Raw genomic sequence first — 21,266 nt, forward strand, 5'->3', positions numbered from 1 at the left:
AACCTGTGGCTCTGGCTGTCCTAGAACTCACTCTGTAGACCAGGCTGTCCTAGAACTCACTCTGTAGACCAGGCTGGCCTTGAACTCAAAAGATCTGTCTGCCTCTGCCTCCTGAGCACTAGGATTAAAGGTATGTGCTACCACCATCCGGCTCTGCTTTGTGTTTTCAAGACCGGGTCTAAGGTAACCCAAACTGGCCTGAAATTCTTTTTTTAGCTAAAGATGACCTTGAACTCCTGATTTTTCTGCCTCCACCTAGAATGCTAATCTGAGGTAGGGCCAGGTGCACACACAGCCAAATGCAGCCTCTCTGCCTGTGCCAGCCAACCTGCAGCTTTTGTTGGTTTTGTTTCAAGTGTTCAACTTTCAGGCAGCATTTCATGTATAGTCCTGGCTAGCCTCAGATTCCTTTTATTCCTCCTGCCTCTGTCTCCTATACTGGATGACAGATGGGCATGCTTACTCTGAGTTCATCCTCACCATAGACCTGTGATGACTTTTCTTCCATCTGTCCAGGCCTCAATTTCCTCCTCTGTAAAGTGGGTTGAGTTATGCCCCATGGGTGAGTTTTAGGAGCCACCTTATAGGAAGGCTGGAATCTACATGGGGTGACTTGACCAACATGGGAGTTCCTTCTCTAGACATCCCAGAGGGTTCATTCCTAGAGGACGAAGATGAAGACCCTATCCCGCCCAGTATCACCACAACCATCGCCACCTCGGAGCAGAGCACGGGCTCCTGTGACACCAGCCCTGACACTGTCTCACCATCCCTCAGTCCTGGTTTTGAGGACCTATCACACATGCGACCTGGCTCTCCTGCCATCAACGGCCACAGCCAGACAGATGATGAGGAAGAGACACATGAAGAATAGCCTCCTTCCCACAGCCTGTGGTCCTCCTAGGTCACAGTCAAGTCAGCTTTGCTGCTCCATTCTTTTACAGGCAGGGTTCCTAATTCCTGCCACTCCCCCAAGAGCAGGACTTCCCTATGCCAGCACGTGAGCCCCAGCTGGGGCGGTGGGGCTGGGTACAGGTAACCTTGAGCTCAGCCTGGACCAGCTTTGAACAGTGCTTCTAAGATTCCCAGAGACCAAAACCAGATCGTCCCCCACAAAATAAGTGGGTGCAGGAGAGCCGAGCTTGTTCCTACCCACTGGCAGCTGCTGATCAGCTCTGGTCTCCCTGCCCTCTGTGGAGGATGTTTCCCCTGTTGGGTTGAATTCTGGAGGAATAGAAGACTGGAGATGAGACAGCCTTGACTGTGGGGAGCTGCTTCTCCATCAGGCGTCTCCAGCTGGCCAGTCACCTTAGAAAACAGCTCAATGGAATATTTTTGTACCCGATGTTTACAGATGGTGGGAAGTTATCAATAAAGACTGTTGTTAAAAGGGAACACTACACTAGCAGTGGCTTGCTTCTGTCTTTGGGCCTCATACTCCAGAACATGGGCAAGTTCTGGATGTCTCCAAGGGGCCCTGCTGGAGGAAGCTGGCCAAACTCCAGACCCTGTGAACTACCAAGACAGGGCTGTGCCAGATGGGAGTCCTGAGGCATCTAAGTGGGGGTCAGAGGGCAAAGGCTGCCTTTATGGACTACCTTCTCTTGTTCCCTGTTGAGGCCACTCCCTGGCCTAGGGCTTCTGGTTTCTGCTATCTAGACATTGGAGCTAGGATTGCAGATACCAGCTACCATGCCACTCAGCTTTTACTTGCATTTTGGGGATTTGAACTTGGGTCTTCAGGCTTGGACAGCAGGTTTTACTCACTGGACCGTCTTCTGGACTTGAAGCACTCTTACATGATAGTTTGTCAGGACATAGCCTGGTTGCAGAGCCATGCCAAGCAAGCACTAGGTCCAGCTGCAGCACCGCAGGGTAGTATTAAAAAGGAGACAGCAGCCAGGCGGTGGTGGCGCACGCCTTTAATCCCAGCACTCTGGAGGCAGAGGCAGGCAGATTTCTGAGTTCGAGGCCAGCTTGGTCTACAGAATGAGTTCCAGGACAGCCAAGGCTATACAAACAAACCTTGTCTCGAAAAACCAAAGCCCCCCCAAAAAAAAGAAACATGGAAGATTATAACTGTAACTCCAGTCCTAGAACAAATGGTACCCTCTGTTGGACTTATGACACCAGCCATTTTAATTGTACACAGACACACAAACAGGCAACACATTTATACACATAAAAAATATTTTTAGGGTTGCCAAAATGGCTCAAGAGGTTCAGAGGCTGCTTTTGAAGAGGAAGAGGTTCAATTCTCAGTATCCGTATGTAGGCTCACAGTAACTGCAGTTGCGTGTCAGCGCCCTCTCCTGGTCTCCATGGGCACAGCATGCATGTGGTACACTTTACTAGTAGGGAAAATATACAACAAACATGTATGTATGTACTTTCTGAGTCAATAAAAGTGTCTTCTCAGGAGGTGTTTTCTACCTGGCAACTGGTGGGGAAGCAGATCAGTGCCTTGGTCAGCCAGCATTAGAAAAGTAAACTTCTTCAACAAATGGGAACAAAGACAGCCACAACTGGACAGTGTGCAGAGTGGGACGTTGGATCAGGAAGAACAGGGCCTGTAAATCCAGCATGACCAACACGTATGAACTCACTGTGACAGCATGCACAGGACCTGAAGGGGTCTAAGCCAAAAAAAGCTGCAATACTAAGAGGGGGAGACACCCCATCCCTAATTCAGAAGCTCTCTCCAATTGACAGCCATTCACAAATGAAAAAAAAATATTTTCTCCAACGGAGTCTTACTGGGTATACAAACCACTTTAAAGGCAGACCACAAAATGAACTCAACGGTAAGTTTGGAGGAGGTGTTTGCCTCATGCTTTGTCTGGACCTTTTTGGTTGCATATTATGGTTCCCATCTTTGTGTTTTGCAAATGTGTGAGCCCATGTCTGTGTTTCTCATCCTATTCTGGTTTTATTTTATATGCCGGTTTGTTTTAGTTTTTTTGTTTGCCGGTTTGTTTTCTAATTTAAAAAAAAAAAAAAAGTGTGGATTTGAGTGGGTAGGGACCTGGGGAGAATCTGGGACTACTTGAAGGGAGGGAGGGAGGGAGGGAGAAAATCCTGATCTGTATACTGTATGTACTGTATGGGGAAAGAAAAAGTCTTTAGTTTTGTTTTTTGAGACAGGGTTTCTCTGTATAGCCTTGGCTGACCTGGAACTCACTCTGTAGACCAGGCTGGCCTCGAACTCAGAAATCGCCTGTCTCTGCCTATTTTCAATTAAAAAATAAAAGGCATTTCCCCAGTTACTTCCACATCTGCTTTTTGCCTGGTGCACTGAAAGCACTGGGGAACAGTTAAGGAACAAGAAGAGCCACAGGAAATTTAGCTCTCCAGCGTCTGGTGATTGTATCGTTCTTGTTTGAAACAGGATCACACTATGGCTGGTCTGGAACTCTGTGGACCACACTGGCCTTGAACTTCCGGAAATCCGCGGCTTCTGCCCCCCAACTGCTGGGATGTATTTCTTTTGCGTGTGCGCTCCGGTTAAAGTGGGCGAACAACTCGAGTCGGTTCTCTGCCTCCACCACGATGGTCAAGTGCCTTTACTCGCTGAGTCTTCCCGCTGGCTTTGAAGGAAGCGGCTTACTCTGAACCCCAGCCGACCTGGTACGTACTCACCGCAGTCCGCCTGTCGAGGTGACCGCACAACGCTTAGCTACACCTCAGTTAAACAAATACCTGTCCGCGCCGGGAAGGCGGCGCAGACACTTCCGCAAGTCCGGCTCTCACTCGGGTGCTGAGGGCGAAGCTCCGCCCGGAAGCGGCTCCAGAAAGTCGGGCTTGTCTTGCCAGGACCCAACATGGCGCCCGGCGAAGCCCGGGGCGGGACGACGTGCGGCGCGGATTGTGACGTCGACGCGCAGCGTGCTCAGTGCGCAGGCGCCCTGAGAGGGGACTAGGGGGTTTCCGGTTCCGCTGTCCTCTTTCTCTTCAACGAGGCGGCCGAGCGGGTTGGTGGCGGTTGCGTCGCCGACAGGCTGGTGGCGGCTGGGCTGGGACGGGGACGCGGCGGGGACCGGCGAGGGGACCGTAGGGGTCCGCGGGCGCTGCTTCGGCGTCGCGCATGCTCGGTGGGATTCGGCCGCCCGGACCTGGGCGCGCGGCGGGCACGCGGCAGTCCAGCCCGGGAGCTGGGGGCGGAAAGACCAAGAGCTCCGACCCGAGCTACAGAGCGAGTTCTGGGCCTGTCCTGAGATATACTGGGTGTTTGGTTCCAGTGTTGGCTACAGAGGGGGTTCAGGGCCAGCCTGTGCTTGGGGGCTTGTGGCTACCCAAGGCTGGAAAGTTTGCCTAGGTTAAACCTTGACTTTAAAAAAACGAAAGTGTGGTTAAACCTTGTCGTAAAATGTGCGCCGTGGTGCACTGGTCTCACGTCAGCACTAGAGAAGTAGGGCGTAGTGAGTCTAGCCTGCCCTACTGAGAAGAAAATGGGATGCTTTTTGGTGGGACTTCCCGCCCCACCGGGTGGTGGTGACTGGGAAACTTGAGACTTGGCAGAGTGGGAATACTGATCTTAAGTCCGCAGCAGGATAGGGCTTTTTGGTAGTAAAGGTAGCTAAGAAATAAGCAGTCTTAGGTGTTTAGTAAGGCGATGGCCCTCGGTCTCCTCAACATGTAACTCATGCGTCTTCCTCTACTGTGTAGCAGACGCCAACATGCAGATCTTCGTGAAGACCCTGACGGGCAAGACCATCACTCTTGAGGTCGAGCCCAGTGACACCATCGAGAACGTCAAGGCCAAGATCCAAGACAAGGAAGGTGGGTTGTGCTGTTCGGGGCTTTGTCCTGGGGGCGGGAGTGCTTAAGCACCTTGGTTGCCTCTGAGTGAATGAAGTCGTCCCAGCTCCTGCTGGAAGGAGCTGTGGCCAGCTTGGTTTTTCCCACGCACAGGCATCCCACCTGACCAGCAGAGGCTGATATTCGCTGGTAAACAGCTGGAGGATGGCCGCACCCTGTCCGATTACAACATCCAGAAAGGTAAGGGCCATTTTGCTTGGCCCCTGTTTGTAGGTGGGGGCTGGCAAATTGGAATCAGTTCCTTTCTAACCTTGTGTAGCTTCAGGGATTGAGCCCAGGTCACCAGACAGGCTCATCTGTGTGCTCCTCCCTACTTGCCAAGCCTTTGCTTTTGTTTGTGTTGTTTGCTTTGAGGCTAAGTGTCAACTTAGGCCCAGGTTGACTGGAACTCCTTGTAGGTCTTGTTAGCCTGGAACCCATTGGAGCCACGCTACCATTTACTTATTCATTCCTGTGTTCTGTGTCCCTGTCACCCCCACCACACTCACACACAATCTGTGCATCTCAGTTTGCCTCCTGTGTGCTCAGATTAAAGATGTGTGCCACTGGGCAGTGGTGGCGCACGCCTTTAATCCCAGCACTTGGGAGGCAGAAGCAGGCGGACTTCTGAGTTCAAGGACAGCCTGGGCTACACAGAGAAACCCTGTCTTGAAGGGGAAAAAAAAAAAGATTGTGTGTCATCACATCTTGTTGCTTGTGTTGGTGTGGGGATGGGAGGCACCAGTATGTCACAGCACCTGGATGCTTGCTGTGCAGACTGTGGGGCTGGCCTTCACCGGGCATGTCTCTTGTTTGGTGTGACTTGTGCTTGTACAGGACCTGTAAAGCTCTCTGGTGCTTCCTAGATGCCTGCCATCCCAATACCATGGTGTCCAACCCTTTCTTGCGGCCCCAGTGCTGTCTTTGCTATGTAGCCCCTGTGGAGGAGCCACTGTGTGCCCCGTGGAGTCTGGGCAGCCCCCTCACTGTCCTGTGTGCCGTCCTTTCCTGAGCTCCTTGTCCTCTTTGCCAGAATCCACCCTGCACCTGGTGCTGCGCCTGCGCGGTGGCATCATCGAGCCATCCCTTCGTCAGCTTGCCCAGAAGTACAACTGTGACAAGATGATCTGCCGCAAGTGCTACGCACGCCTGCACCCCCGTGCAGTCAACTGCCGCAAGAAGAAGTGCGGCCATACCAACAACCTGCGCCCCAAGAAGAAGGTCAAATAAACTGGGGCCATACCTAGCCTGTGACCCCGGGACCAAATAAAGTCCCCTTCCATCGACTGGAGCAGTAATTGGTGTCCAAAGTGACTGTTCTGTTCGGGGATAGGCGGGGAGGGGGTTGATTCCAGTCAGAAGGGGATCTCACCATATACCCAGGTTGCCCTTGAGCCTTGCAGGCTGGGGTGGCAGACAGGCCTGTGCCCACCTGAACTTGTGAACTGTTGGCAGTAAAGACTGGTCCTGGGTGGAGCCACAGTACTGCTGTGGGGAAGCAGGCTCTGGGCCGCTCTGACGTCTGGGGACCACAGTTTAGGGTCTCTGGAGGGGCAGTTCACCCAACTCCACTGTATGTGCCAGTTAGGTTCCTGAATTCGCCATCAGCCCTGGCTCCAGGGATTACAGGCCCACACTTTCTGTGGGCTTGTGAGAGTGCCTCACCTGTCTTTGGTTTTGAGTATCAAACACCTGTGCCTGGGGTCGCTGTGGCCCGTTGTAGGGAGAGCTAGATGGGCTAAGATTGCAGTTGACTTCAGGAGTCCAGTCTGCCTTGCCATTTGAGTTTCTGTGGGTTTGAACCTGTTAGCCAGCAGCTTGCAAATCCATGGATTTGCAGCCATCATTACATCTCTAATGTCACTCAGGGAAGGAGCCTTTCAGAGCCTTCTGCCTCATCTTTTGCACAGACCACTTCAAAGTAGGCCAACTTTTATTTTTGGCTGGCCTCAACACTCCCTGAGATCTTTCTGTCTCCCCAGTGCTGGGATTAAGGGAATAATACACTGCCATTGCCCTGCGTCCCATTTCGAAGGTGTAATCCGAATGGATGGTTTGTGGGCACTTAGGTGACTTGTCATTGGGTCCAGTACTCAGCCGCTGATACCAGTCTGTCCCCCAGCTATATTCGTTAACAGAAATAATTGTGGCTTTAATTTCGATTGTGACCCTATTTGGTTCCCGCTTGTCGCGAGGATCCGGGGGGGGTGTACACAGAGTCCCGGAACTAGTTCTACTGAAGTAGAATTCAAAGGCAGCCGGGTTCGCGCGCGGGTTGCTTGTGGACCTCCAGGCCGGCAGGGGGCGCAGCGGCCGTTCCGAAGCGCCACTTGACTGCATAGTCATGCTCACCGCCGCCGCAGAGGTTCCGGCTGCTGCGGATGGACCCGGGACTGCGGAGCCCGCGTGGGCCTGGGTGAGCCTGGGTGCGGGTGGGATGGTCTCGGGGCGTCAGGGTGGGCTCGGGGCCCCGACCTCATGGCTCCACACCCCAATAGAGAGACGCCCCGATCGCTACTTTGGTGCAGAGGGTCCAGCAGCTGCAGAATGAACGCGCACAGGCCTTCCGCCGTCTGGACCAGTGAGCCGGCTGGGCTGGAGGAGGGGGCGGGCTCCGGGACAGCTTGCCAGAGGGGAACCTGCGGGGAGACGGCTGGAGGCGTGGCTGGGGAGACCTAGGTTGTGGACTTGGCCGGAAGAGTTGGGGAGACAGATGAGGTTTGACCCAGGAGATGCAGGAGTGCGGCAGCCGGGAGGAGGGGGTCCTAGTTGGAGGCGAGGTCTAGGACGGTGGGTAAAAAGGTCGGTGACACTGAAACGTGTCTGGAGGAGACTCTGCTAGGGAGTTGGGTAGAGCTGGGGGTGTGGCCGGTAGTAGCGAGGTAGAGTAGAATGTGACTGTGGGCGTGGCCTGGGGGAGCAGCTGCGGCGTGACCCTCGTCAGACCCCTCCCCTCGCAGAGATGGTAAGCTCTAGCTCTGTTCTGACAGTAGGTCGCCCAGTCTGTGGGGTTCAGGTTTGTCTCCGAGTTGGGTGGATCTTCCAGGTGGCTGGAACCGGGAGTGTGGTCTGAGAGTCAGGGTTGGTTCAGCATTCTCCCCGCCCACCGCAGAGCTCACCGTCAGTACCTGCTCAGTGGTCTGCACCATGACTTCCCGAGTTACCGGAGTGTGGTGCACGAGGTGACCCAGGCTTTCGCTGCTGCCTCGCGGGAGGTACTGGCAGTGGAAGCAGAGCTGGCAGGGCCTCGAGCTCAACCGGTGCTCGCCCGCCATGTGCGCAGCCTGCAGGAGCTAGAACAGACGCGCCTGGCCACGGTAAGACCACCACCTCTCCTTCAGAGTCGGGCATGGGCCACAACCCATTCCCAGCCACCCCGATCTACTACTGTTTTTGCCACACATGTCGATGCATTTGGGCCCTCTCCCTCTCGTTTCTGTCTGCCTACATTTCCCTCCCAGATTTTTGCTTAATTATACCGGCCCCTCTGTATCTTAAGAACTCTGGGGATCCAAAGCGTCGACCATTGTGGCTGTCCCTCTCCAACTCTGGGTTATCATCGTTGGAACCCACAAACTACTTCTTCCACAAACATCCTCAGATGCTTCTCATCCTTGGTCCTTGACCCAGATCCCAAGGTTCCACCTACCCTAACCTTACAGCTAATGTTAGCAGGGGAGGAGCTTGCCCGCTGTAAACCACGCACACCTCGCTCTTTGGTCTGGAATTCTTAATGCAGAATCCCAAACTCTGCAGAGTCCCAGATTTGTTTCCATCCAGGAATTAGAACTCCCTGTCTTGCCACTAGGGTGGAGGCCACACCCACCATACCTGCCACCATTCCCTGGCTTTTCCAAACTATGACCATACTCTGTACCACCTTCCACAGGAGAGCCCTAAAAGCTAACCTTATGATCCCTCTCTCACTCAAGCCTCCATCTCCTTAGGGTCCACTCTTGGTCCTCCTTCCCTCTGTGTGGCTTTTGTCTACTGTAACTCCCATTTTCCCCTTCAGGTGGCGCTGCTGCAGGTGATGGGGACACCTGGAGTGTCAGAACAGGACCCTGAAAAGTTGCACCAGCTGAAAATAAAGTGAGCCCTGTTGGCACCCTTGGGCCGGCCCAGGGCTGACCCAGAGAGTGTGGGCACTCTGACCTGCACCCTGGTGTTCCCATGCAATGCTTCCCAGAATGTGCATGAGTATCATGTGTCGCCTATGGGTTTCTAGTACTTTTCGGAGTTTAACCATGCCCACAGCCACACTTGCTCCCCTGTGGGAACCCCTGCAGTTCTCTTGCAGGTCTGTAAGCATAGACAGGCATGCACAAACATCCCAACTTACATGTGACATGCACCCCCTTCCCCCCATCATGGCCTTTCCCATGAGCCCATGGTGACCCACCGAGCCACCCAACCTCCTGGGCATGCTCCCAGGCTGGGCTTGAGGTTTGGCAGCAGGCAGGAGGGCCCAGGGCTTGCCATAGCCCCCCTCCCCGCTGGCTGTGCAGCTCAGCTAATTCACCCCATCTGGGTTTTATTTATAGTTTCCATCCGCTCTTGTAGGGTAATTAAAACCATGGAGGCGATCAGCGAGGTTCTGCAGGAACTCAGGTTTGATGCCGAATCTGCGGAGTGAGGGCGGCTCCCCAGGGACCAGAGGAAGACGGGAAAAGAGGCCCATGGCGTCCAGCCCAGCCCTGACCGCCAGCTGGCTGAGGTCGTGCCCTGCTGGGCTGCCCTCCAATGCGCCGCACGCAATAAAGAGTTTTCCCTCTACAACTTTCCCATCGTCTCTGTATCTTGGGATGGGTCGGCCATCTTGTGGGGAGGAGTCTCCAGGGAACAGGGAGAGGTGTAAGATTTCACACTCCCAAGGAGTTCAGGACAGGTAGTGTTGTAAAAAGAAACAGGACTGAAATTTAGGGGGGTGGGCTGCTGACCCTCTAGAACACACAGTCCCCAAACACACTAGCCATCAGGGGACCTGAACAACTCATTTATTTAAAGAGACTCTTGGAGGGCCCTGCATAACCAAGGTCATTACTCCAACCCTACCCAATTTGGGGTACATCCAAGGTTGACTATCGTGTGGACCAAAGCTGTGCTTGTGAGAGCTAATTGTGCCCCAGCCCTTGGTGTGTTTCTTCCTTGTCCCAAAGTGACAGTTTAGAGCAGCTCCAGTTCACGTGAGCCTCCAGGTCTGTATCCTGCAGGAGGGTGGCCTATTCTTAGAGTTTAGCCGGCAGGACCTGGGGGCAGAAGAGAGGCCACACTAAGCCTGGAGCCTGCCAGTCTTCACCTGGCTCCTTTCAGCACCTTGATGATGATGCAGTGAAGCCTGGCGCTTCTTTGCAGTAAGTGCTTAAACAAACTGAGAGCCAAGAGATTCCTTTGAGCAACAGCGAGGGAGGGGAAAAGGCCTTATCTAGACTGTCACAATCCCCACCCACTCGACCCCCTTACCTCTCGCCGCACCCCGTCTGCCCGAGAGCAGGATCCCCTCGTCCTGTGCTTGGAAAGAAGAATGCAGTGTTGTGGAGGCTGCACAACCGGGTCCCTCTCCTCAGATCCTTCACCCCCACGCAAGCCTCCCCCACTTTCCTACCTGGTTTCGGGTCTTGTGTGACTTCTGCATCCAAGCACGCCACTGGTCGTACAGGCGGAAGCTAAGGTTCGAGCAGTAAGCATGCTTCTTGAGCCAGCCGAGGAACTGCTTGAGCTCGCGCCGCACCGGGCCCGAGCTGGGCTCGCCGCCCCGCGGTTCGCACACCCCGCCGCCCGGGCCCGGGCGCTCTAAAGAGAGTGGAGCGGCAGTGTCGGGACGCGGCCGGCAGGAGGCGCGCGCGGGACAGCGACCTCCCATACCAGACCAGCTTCGGCAGAGCAAAGTTAGGAAAGGTGTCAGGTGTGGACACAGCGTCACCCAGAAGGATGGCGAAGCCACAGCGATGGAGACGGGCAAAGGAGGGAGTCAAATCAGTGGGAGACAAAACCGAGTATTCGGTCAGAAAGGATATCAATGGAGACTAAGTGAGGTCAGACAGAGACTCTAGGGACACGGACAAAGCAAGGGACAAACCAAGACAAAGACCCAGAAAGCAGAGATCCTGAAACTGTACTCTCCCCGTTACTGGGAGGGGAGGCCCTCCCACAAACGTGGTGGCTAAGCACTTGGTAGGCTGAGGCAGGATAGCTGCGAAATTAAAGCCAGCGATTTACCTTAGATTACCTGTGACTATCCAAACGGGGTGGGAAGTGGGGTATGAAAGACTGGTGAGATGGCTCAGTGGGTAACTGTGCTTGTCGCCAGCCCAGTCCTAGTCCCACAGGATGGAAGGAACCTACTCACAAAAGTTCTCTGACCTTCACTTGTGTGCACGCTCACGAAGGCACACACATCACACAAAAAACAAGCAATTTTAAAAGCTTAGTTATATTAAAAGCATTTTTTTAAAAGGTCTGGGAAAGTGAATGACAGAAATGGAGACAGACAGCAAGGACAGACCAAGGGGGGGGGGATGTCCCCAAGATAAGCTTGACAGAATGCTCGGGTGTGACAAGGAGTGGGCTGGGAGGACCGAGTGGGAGGCCAGCCCTTGGGTCCAATCCCCAGCCACAGCCATCCCCCAGCAGGCCAGCGGATAAGGACATCGGCCTCACGCCATAAATAAAACTGGGGACTCGCTGACAGGCCCTGGCACAAGCCTCGGCCCCCACAGCCCCTGCTTACCTCCCTCCAACCCTACCCCCAGCCTCCCCAGTCTCCCGGGCGGACGCAGCCGCCTGCTGGCTCCCGTGCAAGAATCGCAGGTGCTGGGCACGAGCAAGGGCCAAAGCTCCAAGGCTCCAGCCCCTCCCGGCTGTGTTCACTCCCGCCAAGCGCAGAACCTGGAGAGGCCCGGATGGGGGCTGGAGTGCTTCCTGGAGCTCGTTTTGACCCTCTCTTCCTCCAGGAATCTCTCCTGGCCTCAGTTTCCCCATTATTTCATCATCACCAAACTGAGCATATATATGTGTCTGTGTGAGTTCAGAGTTTCTGTCTTAGGGGACCGGTACAAGAGGGTGGGGGATGGGAGCCTCCTCCTCTATTGCCTGCAAATACTAAAGTGCCGGGCACTCGCTTTGGGCTGTGCTGCCTAAACCTGACAGATGGGGAAACTGAGGTCAGATATTTTAAGCAATGTATTTCATATTAGAGAATGCAGCTCCATGGGCTCAGAAAAGTCTGCAGGACAAAGGAAGTCAACTTTAGGCCTTCCCACCTTGAAAAGGGGACCCAGAGAAGGGAAACGGGGCTCAAGCCTGGTTTCTGAGCATTCAGGAGGCTGAGGCAGGAGTACTGCAAATATTAAGACTGTCTAGGTTACCTTTTATTAAGGGTTGAAGGGGTGGCCCAGCAGTGGTAGGCACAGAGACTCTCATGTGATAGGCACAAGGCACTGTAGTCTATCGACTGTGTGCGTGGGACAAAAGGTGCTGCGGGGCCACGTGATAACTGTAATATTATTCTATTTGATATAAAGTTAGCTTCTAGAGAGCCTAGGATATTGGAGTTAAAAACAGCCTGTCTTCCGTTCTCTTCCAACAGTCACACTGTTGCTCTCCCTCAACAAATGACAGGCTAAATAGAATCCAGAGCCATAAGTGTGGGAAGGACCAGGAGTTCGAGATCATCCTTGTCTACATACCGAGTTTAAGGCCAGCATGCGCTACCTGAAGACGCTGTCTCACAAAAGGGAAAAAAAGGAGACAGGCTGGATTGGGGTTTCCACAGGCTAGCCAGCCCTGGAGAGGTGCTCACCACTTCGAGGGGTGGAGGCAGCGGTGGGGTGGCTCCACTCGCTCCAGATTCCCGCCTTTTTCGACCCATAGATCCCGAATGGGTTACAACGCACTTGGACGAAGTATACGGTGCCGGGCTTCAGGCCCGCCAGACGGCAGGAGGTCTGGTTGCTGACGTCATCCACCACCTGCACGGTGAGGGAGGAGTCAGATGTGGGGGGCGGGGTCAGGGGCGGGTCCGGGGCGGGACGGGCACCTTCCAGTCCACGCTGTCCTCCACGCGGTATCGGATCTGGTACTTGGCTTGGAAGAGGAAATCCTTGAGAGCTGGTGGTGAGACCCAGCGCACACTCAGCTGGTCCTCCAGGCCCCCAACGCGGCTCACGTGCACATCGGGTGGGGGGTCCGTGGTCACTGGGGGTGGAGCAAGCCTAGTCACTGGAGATGGTTTTGTTGTTTTTGAGACAAGGTTTTACTGTGCAGCCTGGCTGGCCTGGAACTTCTTATGTGAATCAGGATGGCCTTGAACTGAGAAAGATCCTTCTGCCTCTGCCTCCCCTAATGCTGGCATTAAAGGCTTGAAACAGTGAGCCCAGCCCTGAGGACTCTGCTTGGTGAGAATTGTCTAATGACAGAACTCCCAGTGGTGTAATCTAGGCTGCAGAGGCTCCTGCGACCCTATCTGCAGTTTCCAGACCCCCTCCCCGACCCCCCACACCTGTTAGCTACTCGTCCAGGCCTGATAGACAAGTATCATTTAATATTCCAGAAAGAGGCAGCAGCAGTTTCTGCTATCTCCATTACTGTCTCTGACACACAGTCCTGTCTTCAAGAGGACAGAGCAGCAAGCCTGTCCAGCTGGAGTGGAGATTAGCAGCAAAGGTCTCACTAAAAAGGAGTGAGGCTCACCCAGCACCTATGAGACCCTGAATACCAGTATTGAGTCACAAAGTGACTGATAAAGCTACTGCCTGTGTTTTGACCCGGGATCTCACTACATAGCCCAGAATGACTTCAACAACTGTGATCATCTTGTGTAGGCCTCCTGAGTATCGGGGTAACAAGCCTTATTATATGTCACCCACCCACATGGGCTATTTACCTCCATCTCTGTATCCCCACCCCATACCCACCTCTGTTGCCTTGTACATTACCAAGGGCCTCCATGGGGCAGCTATGCCAGCCACAGGGCACAACTGAGGGTGGATGCCAGGAAGACACAAATGCTCTGGGATCTGGGAATGAGCCAGGGGCACCCAGGAACCCTTCTGGGGAACCATGGAGAAAGTACGAGCTGATCTCTCCCCTGAGTCCTCGGTGAGGCACTTCAAGGGTTAAATGGCCCAGGCTGCTCTGGGCTGGGAACACCCTAATTAGATTAGGCCCAATTCTGCTCAGGGATCATCCACTTCCTGCCTCCAATCCTCGCCCCCCCCACCCCCAGCTCAAGGCTCAGCTTCCTGGGGCCTTCCGACCTGGGCGCCCCCTCTCAATCCCCTAGGACTCCCTCCTGAACACCTGGGCTGCTGAGAGGGAGGGTGATCAAGCCAGGTGTTTTCTGCAGTGTGTGTGTGTGGGGGGGGAATCTTGACTGTCTTGGGGGGAAGTCTTTGCATCGAGTTATGAACAACCACTGCCCTGCAACCACCATGGCTGTGGCTAAGACCTCTAGAAGAACCAAAAAGGCTTGCGGGGGGGCCCTATGGGGTCTAGGGCAGAACAGGAGGAGGACACTGGGGGCTCACCCACGTCCAGGACATCCAGTGTGAGTACATCAGATCTTGCTGAGCCCAGGCGATTGGTGGCCTCCACCCAGATCTCATAGGGAGTGAAGAGGGCCAGGTCTTTGGGAATACGACATGAGTGAAGACCCACAGTGTGATATTCCTCACACGTGTTGTCCTGACCATACCACCTGTGGAGGTGGGAGAGTCCCTTTTGAGTCCTTAGACCTGTTTCCTGCAACCCCAGGGTTCAACAGGAACATATTTGATCAGAGAAGGCAAGTATCGCCTGAAGTCACACAGCAAGGCTGGGCTGGGCACCAACCTCAGCTTGTACTTGAGGGAGTAGTTGGTGTGTAAGAATGTCTCCCCATGTGTACCCGGTGTCCAGCGGCAAGTGAGGTCCTTCATATTCCGAGACCAGCAGCTGATGTTGAAGGGCTTCTCAGGGGGGACTGCGAGAAAAAGATGACAGCTTTTCTGAAGCAGCTGGGTACACAGGGGAGAGTGAGCCGCAGCTATCCCCAGAGCTGCAGTGCCTGTACTGGGTATGACCAGGCCTGTGTGCTAGCTCCTTTTCCACCCAGACTGCCCATGGTTCCACCCCAGGACAGAGGACCCATGCTCTACTCTAAATCTGTCATTGCCACCTCCCATCTATCCCTGGGTGTCCTGGGGCCCCACTTACGGCCAACATAGAGGCAGGAGCCAGCCAGAATACTGCCATCCCGGGCGTGACACACCAGATTGTCCCCTGACTGCTGCCTAGACCCATTAAGGTTAGCCAGGGCCAGGGCCAGAGTGGAGGTGTTAAGAAGGCGGGACAGCTCGGAGGGCAGGCGGCGACCATTGAGGGTCCAGTAGAGACCCTCAGCGGTGGCCCCAGGTGTGTCTCCATGTATAGAGCAGGTGGCTTGCAGGGAGGAGCCGATGAGAAGAGTGGGGTCCTGGGGGCTGATCACAGCTGTGTCTGGGGTCAAAGAAGACACTTGTCAGGCAAGGGATGAGCCCACTTCAAGTCCCTCACCCTACCCGGATGTTCAAGAGTCAGGAAGTCTTGAGCAGGTATTCACCCATTTTACAGATTAAAAAACAGAAACAGTGAGGCATAAGCGCTCATTGAAGCTGAGGCAACAAACTCAAGGCCAAGGCCAGCACCTTCCCTAGAGAAGTGCTGTCTAAGCATCACTCCAGCACTTGGGGGTGGAGGCAGGAGAACCAGCAGTTCAAGAGAACCCTGGAGTACATAGTTTGAGCCTAGCTAGAGCTACAGGAGACCTTATCTCAAAAATTAATCCACCAATCAGGGGCCACTGAAATGGCTCACTCAGTACATAGAGGAGACTGCAGCTAAGCCTGAGGACCTGAGTTTGAATCTAGGACTTACACAGTGAAGGGAGAGAACTAACTTCTACAAGTTGTCCTTGGACAGTCACATGCTGCAATATACATGTACACATACAAGCACAAAATACATTTTGGGGTTTTGGGGAGAAGGTGAGAAGAGGGTCTCACTCTGTATCCTTAGCTAGCCTGGAATTCAGACCTCCCAAATGCTGGGGTTAAAGTATGCAATTCTGCTGAGTGACAATGCATGTCTTTAATCCCAGCACTTGGGAGGCAGAGGTAGGCCAATCCCTGAGTTCGAGGCCACCCTGGTCTACAGAGTGAGTTCTAGGACAGCCAGGACTACACAGGAAGCCCTGTCTCAAAAAACCAAAACTGAAACCAAACCAAAGACAAACAAGTATATTTTCATGCCCCATCAAAACCAAATATAAATTTAAAAACATCAGTCATAAATGCCTACTCATATCTAGGTAAGTACTTTCTATTAATTTACTGTGGCTCCGTGTGTGTGTGTGTGTGTGTGTGTGTCCTCCTACCATGGGGTCCAGAGATGGAGCTCAGGTCATCCTGATTGGAGCCAAGTGCCCTTACCCACCAAGCTGTCTCACCAGTCTATAAACATTTTCTCTTCTCTTCTCTTCATTTCATTTCTTTTCTTCACAGGGTCTCACTACCTAGACCACACTGACTTGAAACTTGGAATTCTCCTGCCTCAGCTTCCAGAGTTCTGGGATCACACATGAACCACCAAGTATGGCCTGGCTTGCCAACTTCCTCCCTCTCCTATTCTCTGTCTGTCCTGGTGGTGTCTGTTCTCTGATACCCCAGCCTCACACGTTTCTGGGGAGTAGACAAATATATCTAACATGTAAAGTCCTACCCTAGTAAATGTTTGTCATCCCAGAACCCAGGAGACCAAGGTAGGAGAAATCACAAATTTGGGGCCAGTCTGCTACGTAGTGAGACACTGTCCAGAGGAAGAGAGGTGAGCCCTGTTGGGTGAACCATGAAGGGCAAACTGAGGGACTGAGCCTTCGATTTCCCTCCGTACCCTGCTCACATCTCAGTACACATGCTGGGACTCTGCAAAGGACAGCTCCTATATTCTGAGCCACAAGAGAAGGGACAGCCACAAAAGGCCACATGCAAGGCCCTCTACAAGTCCCAACAGAAGTCCTGACTCTCCATAATCAGACTTCCCAGGGCCACTGTGATGGCCACTTAGGAAGTGACCTCAAGCATGTGACCAACCCTGAGGGACCTCCCCCTTCTTGCCTACCCACCCTTAGGGCAGCCCACAGCTGCCCTACTCATACCCTGGGACCTCAGGGGTACAGCAAGGCCTAGGATATGAGGAGAAGAACATACCCCAAGCCTCCCTGAGTTGTTTCCCCATCTGGCCATTGGCCATCCTCGCCAGCCACACAGGATGGCAGGGTGGTGGGAGTTGTGGGGGAAGTTTCACAGGGAACTCCCATGAGACCAGAAAGCCAGGCTGCCCTGGGAACCTAACTCCATCCAGTTCTTCTCTGAAGCCTCTTTTTCACTCAGAGTGAGACAACTCAAGCTTCATTCATTCATTCATTCATTCAGAGCCTACAGTATGCTAGGAACTGAGGTCACCATAGGAATAAAGACACAGCGAAACACTTATCCTAACTAGCTGTGGTGGAGCACACATGGCACAGGCGGGTGTGTCTGTGAGTTAGAGACCTGCCTGGTATACATGCAGAATGAGTGCCAGGTCGGTCAGTCAGGGCTAACCCTAGAAACCTGTCTCGAAAAGCCACAAGTAAAGAAAAGTCACAGAAACAGAAAAGAAAGGGAGGAAGAAGAAGAGGAAGAGGAGAAAGAGGCGGGGCTGTAGCCTTGTGTGTTTGAGGCCCTGGGAACCGTTACCAAGAGTCAAATGCAGAGAGTCGGAAGTCCCAGTTGGGCAAGGTGGGGCTCCATGTGCAAAGGCCCTGGGGTAGAAGCAAAGGAAAGATTAGGGAAGACTGCAGGGCTTTCAACCCTGAGGGAGGAAAACTGAGTCCCGGGTTGGGGTAAGAGGACAAAGAGTATTGGGAAAAAAACAAAAACAAAACGCAAGAGGCTCAGAGAACGGGCTGCACCCACCCCCAGGCTCCCATTAAGAAGCTAAGCTGCAGCCCTGAACGGTCCCTCATGCCTCAGATGGATGAGGTGACACCAACGTGGTTCTGGTCCGGGCCCTGAATGATTTCTCCCGGGCAAACTTGGCCTTGGGAGGAGGCGGGTCTTGCTGAAGCCTGCAATCGCAGTTGCGTTTGGGGCTTGTCCCAGGGCTCAGCGGAGGTCTCGGCGTCCGTGCGAAGGAGCAGGAGGAGCAGGCCAGAGCGGAGGCGGCGGGGGCCAGGGGGCCGCCCCGGAGGTCCCAGGCAGCCAGCCGCCCGCTAATTCAGAATTCCTTCGGCATGAACTGGGACGTGCCAGCGTCTCTACCCCGGCCCACCCACCGCTTCCTGCCTGAGCGCCCCCCTCAGCAGGGTGGGAAGCACTGCCCTGACCCAGGACCCCACAGTCTGCACTCCTGGGCGATGATCATACCCCTCTGTCCCTCCCCGGCCTTTGTCTGGCCAGGAAGGGGACTCTCTGGGGGGTCCTGGCTGGGGGGTAATGCCCTTTTACCACACCAGCCTAGCTTGGATTCGCCAGCAGCTGCCCTTCGTGGCTTGAGGGGGGAGGGGGGCATGGCCAAGCCATCTTGGACAGCCCAAGTTTTCTCCTTAGAGCAACTGGTACACAACTCAAGAGAACTTAGTACACCTGGCACCCCCTTCCCTATTTCCCTCCGTAAAACAGGGAAGCCGTTCTCTGGGCTGGCACCCCGGAGTACTCAGGGACAGGACTCCAGTCTCCCTCTTGGCTTCCACAAACAATGGGCAAGGCCACTGGGGACTGGAGAGCACACATGCCAAGCTAGACAGGCAGCAGCTGACAGCAGCCCCCTAAGCCTGGAGAGGGAGACACCCCTCCTTTTTCTTTCCCTCTTCCCCTCCTTTCCCCCACAAAGCTGGGGCCTATACACGCTTCTTTCCCCTTTCCCAATGCAGACTGGCTGCCGTTATTAAAAAGAACACCATGTGTTTTAAAAGGGAAAAGTGTGAGATTCCCTGAAAGGCCAACGGGAAGGTGGCCTCCATCCCAGCCGTCCCCCAGGGGTCCCCATCTCCTGTCCCGATGGTACCTGCATACACTTTTACGACCCACCGGCCGGCTGGTCAGGTGTTAAGACACACCGTAAGTACAAACAGATTGCAGAGGTGTGAGAACCACTTAGTTAATTTCTCTCCCCCTTAAAGGAAAAAACACACGCGCCACCCCCACTCCGCCACCTTCGCCTGTTGCTCTGCATGCAGCCCGCCCGGAAACAAAGCTTAGCGCTATTGGTAGCATTCAAAAACTACCCAGGCTTGGCAGCAACACCAACTCCCCGGAAAGATCCTGGGTGTCAACCCATCACCTGCCCAGACGCCTTGGGCAAGCAGGAGTGTGGGTCCCTGTCCCCTGACGGGAGCAGGAGGGCGTCCACAGACACCCGAGACAAATTGCACAGACTACTAGCCCCAGAGCAGCAGCGCAGCGTGGTGCCCCCGCGGTGTGGCCTGTGTCTCCGGATAGGGTCCTGAGAATGGTTGGGAAAGATCTCCAGTGTACTCGGCCTCAGCCGTATGTGTACCCCGGTGTGGCCTCCCCTGTGAAATGAATGTGGGACCACGAGTGCGTGCGTGCGTGTGTGTGCGTGCGTGTGTGTGTGCGTGTGTGCGCGTGTGTCTGTGTGTGTGCGTGTGTGTGTGTGCGTGTGTGTGCGTGTGCGTGTGCGTGTGTGTGTGTGCGCGTGCGTGCGTGTGTGTGTGTGTGCGTGCGTGCGTGCGTGTGTGTGTGTGTGTGTGTGTGTGTGTGGAGGATGGAATGCGAGCGCTGCGATGGTGTGCGAATACGCATCTGGGCTGCAGCGCGCGTCGGAGGGCAGGGTGACGGGACATAAGCCAGTGGGGCTCTTTTGTGTGTCTTTGGGTGTGTCCCAGAGAGGGTCTGGATGTGGAGACCGCATCTTGGCCCGGATGTGTGCGTTGGGTGATGAGGACTCAAGGCCAGGAGTTCCTCCTGGGACAGTGGGCTTCTCTCGGCAGCTGATCCCCACTGGGTGCCCCTTAGACAATGAAGTCTGGGCTCGCAGTGCCCGGACACGCTTGCTCTCGCTCCTCACCGAAATTTCAGTCGCTAGAGGCTCTCAACCCAGCGCAGCCTAAATGAGCCCGGTGGTGACTCCACCAGTGAAGAGAACTTCGAGGATACCAAAGCATGGGGTCCGCTGTAGGGGGAGGGGGCGGCACCGGCCTCACAGAAAGGCAAGTCCCGGGGGACCCCGGGCCGCATGCCAGGCGGACAGAACAGGAGGGCTCACGATAACGCCCCACCCTCCCCCCAGGGATCATCACTTCATGGGGGGAGGGGACCCCACTCCGCGCCAGCACCCAACCCAGCGCACCCAAGCGTGCGCCCCCGGCCAGGGAGCCTTCCCTTCCTTCCGCTCTGATATCCAAGACACAGACGTGCGCCCCGCGGCGTCCCACCACCCTGAACAGGGGGCGGGGGGAGGGTCTAAGGACACTGCGATGTCCTTCAAAACGAGCCGGGCTGGACAGCCTTGCAAAGGAGATCCAGATAAGAGGTCTCTGATGTACAACTGGATATTCTTAGGCTGCTAGGTGGTGGTACCGTGAACCCTACAGGTGAGGGCGCCCCGAGGGCCGCCTTTCTTTGTTCCCGGGCCGTCCAGGTGGCGCTCGCGCCCCCTCTTCCATCCCCCGCGACTACCCCCCAGGGCGCCCGATCCCGGCTTCCCGGGGGAGGTGGGGAGCGGGGCGCACGGTACTCACGGGCTCCCGATCCGCCCCGAGGCACCCCGAGGACACAGAGCAACAGAGGCGACCACAGCGAGGACAGCGGCCGCAGCGGCCGCCGCGCGGATAGGGCGGCGGGGCCCGGGCGACCGGCGGGCATGGGGGTGGCGCGCAACGGGCGGTGACAGCAACGCCGGTATGGGGCGGGGGCGAGTCTGCGGGGTGCAGATTAGGGCTCGGGTCCGCACGCACGTCACTGGGCGCGGACAGCGAAGGCCGGAGCAAGTCTGAGCAGCCGAAATTGACAAGGCGCTAATGCGCCGCTCGCCCCGCCCGGCCCCGCCCCGCCCCCGGCCCGGCCCCGGGGGGGGGTGATCGCGGGCCCCGCACCGGCCTTCCCACCGCCCGCGGGCACCGCGCGCCCCGCCCGGCCGGCCTCCGCCCAGTCACCACTCCTGAGCGTCCCATTCTCCTGCGCGAAGCCCCCCACTCCTTCCCCACCCCGCCCGTGGGACCTCCCTCTCCGGTCCCGCCCGTCCCAGGCTTCCCACCCCCTCATCTGGTATCCTGTACCCTTAACTCCAAATGGGTTCCTAGCTCGCAGCCCTGGTGCCTTTCCAGGATCCCTCCAGTCTACTGGGATCCTTCCTATCCGCCTTCCCCGCCCCTCTTACGGGGCCCCCAATACCCACTTGGGTTCGCCACACACACATCGAGCAGTACCTGACCCCCCTTCATTCTCTCT

General features: G+C 55.3%; 4 protein-coding genes and 1 long non-coding RNA gene across 9 annotated transcripts in view; 3 read left to right on the top strand and 2 right to left on the bottom strand.

The window, feature by feature from the left end:
- The window catches only part of Kxd1 (KxDL motif containing 1), a 168,087-nt gene extending 166,687 nt beyond the window's left edge, over positions 1 to 1,400 (top strand). For all 4 annotated transcript variants that reach the window (XM_076914304.1, XM_034520128.2, XM_034520127.2 and 1 more), the window contains exon 5: positions 642 to 1,400. In XM_076914304.1, the coding sequence (XP_076770419.1) occupies positions 642 to 874 (233 nt within the window). In that variant the 3' untranslated portion in view covers positions 875 to 1,400. The remainder of the gene's footprint in view (positions 1 to 641) is intronic.
- Positions 1,401 to 2,115: 715 nt separating this feature from the next.
- Positions 2,116 to 3,853, bottom strand: LOC143434717 (uncharacterized). Its single transcript, XR_013104439.1, has 2 exons — positions 3,640 to 3,853; positions 2,116 to 2,570 (listed from the first exon to the last, which is right to left on the bottom strand). It is a non-coding gene; the product is annotated as an uncharacterized LOC143434717 (long non-coding RNA).
- Positions 3,854 to 3,946: 93 nt separating this feature from the next.
- Uba52 (ubiquitin A-52 residue ribosomal protein fusion product 1) lies at positions 3,947 to 6,095 on the top strand. The gene is made up of 4 exons (XM_034520133.2): positions 3,947 to 3,971; positions 4,669 to 4,779; positions 4,912 to 4,998; positions 5,831 to 6,095. Exons 2-4 carry the CDS (start codon positions 4,677 to 4,679, stop codon positions 6,025 to 6,027), a joined length of 387 nt encoding a protein of 128 aa, XP_034376024.1. The 5' UTR covers positions 3,947 to 3,971; positions 4,669 to 4,676; the 3' UTR covers positions 6,028 to 6,095.
- A 130-nt stretch (positions 6,096 to 6,225) lies between these two features.
- On the top strand, positions 6,226 to 9,576 carry Rex1bd (required for excision 1-B domain containing). The gene is made up of 5 exons (XM_034520130.2): positions 6,226 to 7,213; positions 7,296 to 7,378; positions 7,910 to 8,114; positions 8,813 to 8,889; positions 9,361 to 9,576. Exons 1-5 carry the CDS (start codon positions 7,142 to 7,144, stop codon positions 9,431 to 9,433), a joined length of 510 nt encoding a protein of 169 aa, XP_034376021.1. The 5' UTR covers positions 6,226 to 7,141; the 3' UTR covers positions 9,434 to 9,576.
- A 196-nt stretch (positions 9,577 to 9,772) lies between these two features.
- Positions 9,773 to 20,809, bottom strand: Crlf1 (cytokine receptor like factor 1). 2 transcript variants are annotated; one of them, XM_034520121.2, is made up of 9 exons: positions 20,558 to 20,809; positions 14,992 to 15,273; positions 14,629 to 14,758; positions 14,325 to 14,494; positions 12,836 to 12,993; positions 12,599 to 12,767; positions 10,403 to 10,590; positions 10,261 to 10,308; positions 9,773 to 10,046 (listed from the first exon to the last, which is right to left on the bottom strand). In XM_034520121.2, exons 1-9 carry the CDS (start codon positions 20,679 to 20,681, stop codon positions 10,026 to 10,028), a joined length of 1,290 nt encoding a protein of 429 aa, XP_034376012.1. In that variant the 5' UTR covers positions 20,682 to 20,809; the 3' UTR covers positions 9,773 to 10,025. The 2 variants fall into 2 exon arrangements, with proteins under 2 accessions (XP_034376012.1, XP_034376014.1); XM_034520123.2 differs by having other exon boundaries at positions 10,261 to 10,303; positions 20,558 to 20,808.
- Positions 20,810 to 21,266: the final 457 nt, after the last annotated feature.

The sequence above is a fragment of the Arvicanthis niloticus genome, chromosome 16, assembly GCF_011762505.2.
Source record: "Arvicanthis niloticus isolate mArvNil1 chromosome 16, mArvNil1.pat.X, whole genome shotgun sequence".
Taxonomy (NCBI): Eukaryota; Metazoa; Chordata; class Mammalia; order Rodentia; family Muridae; genus Arvicanthis; species Arvicanthis niloticus.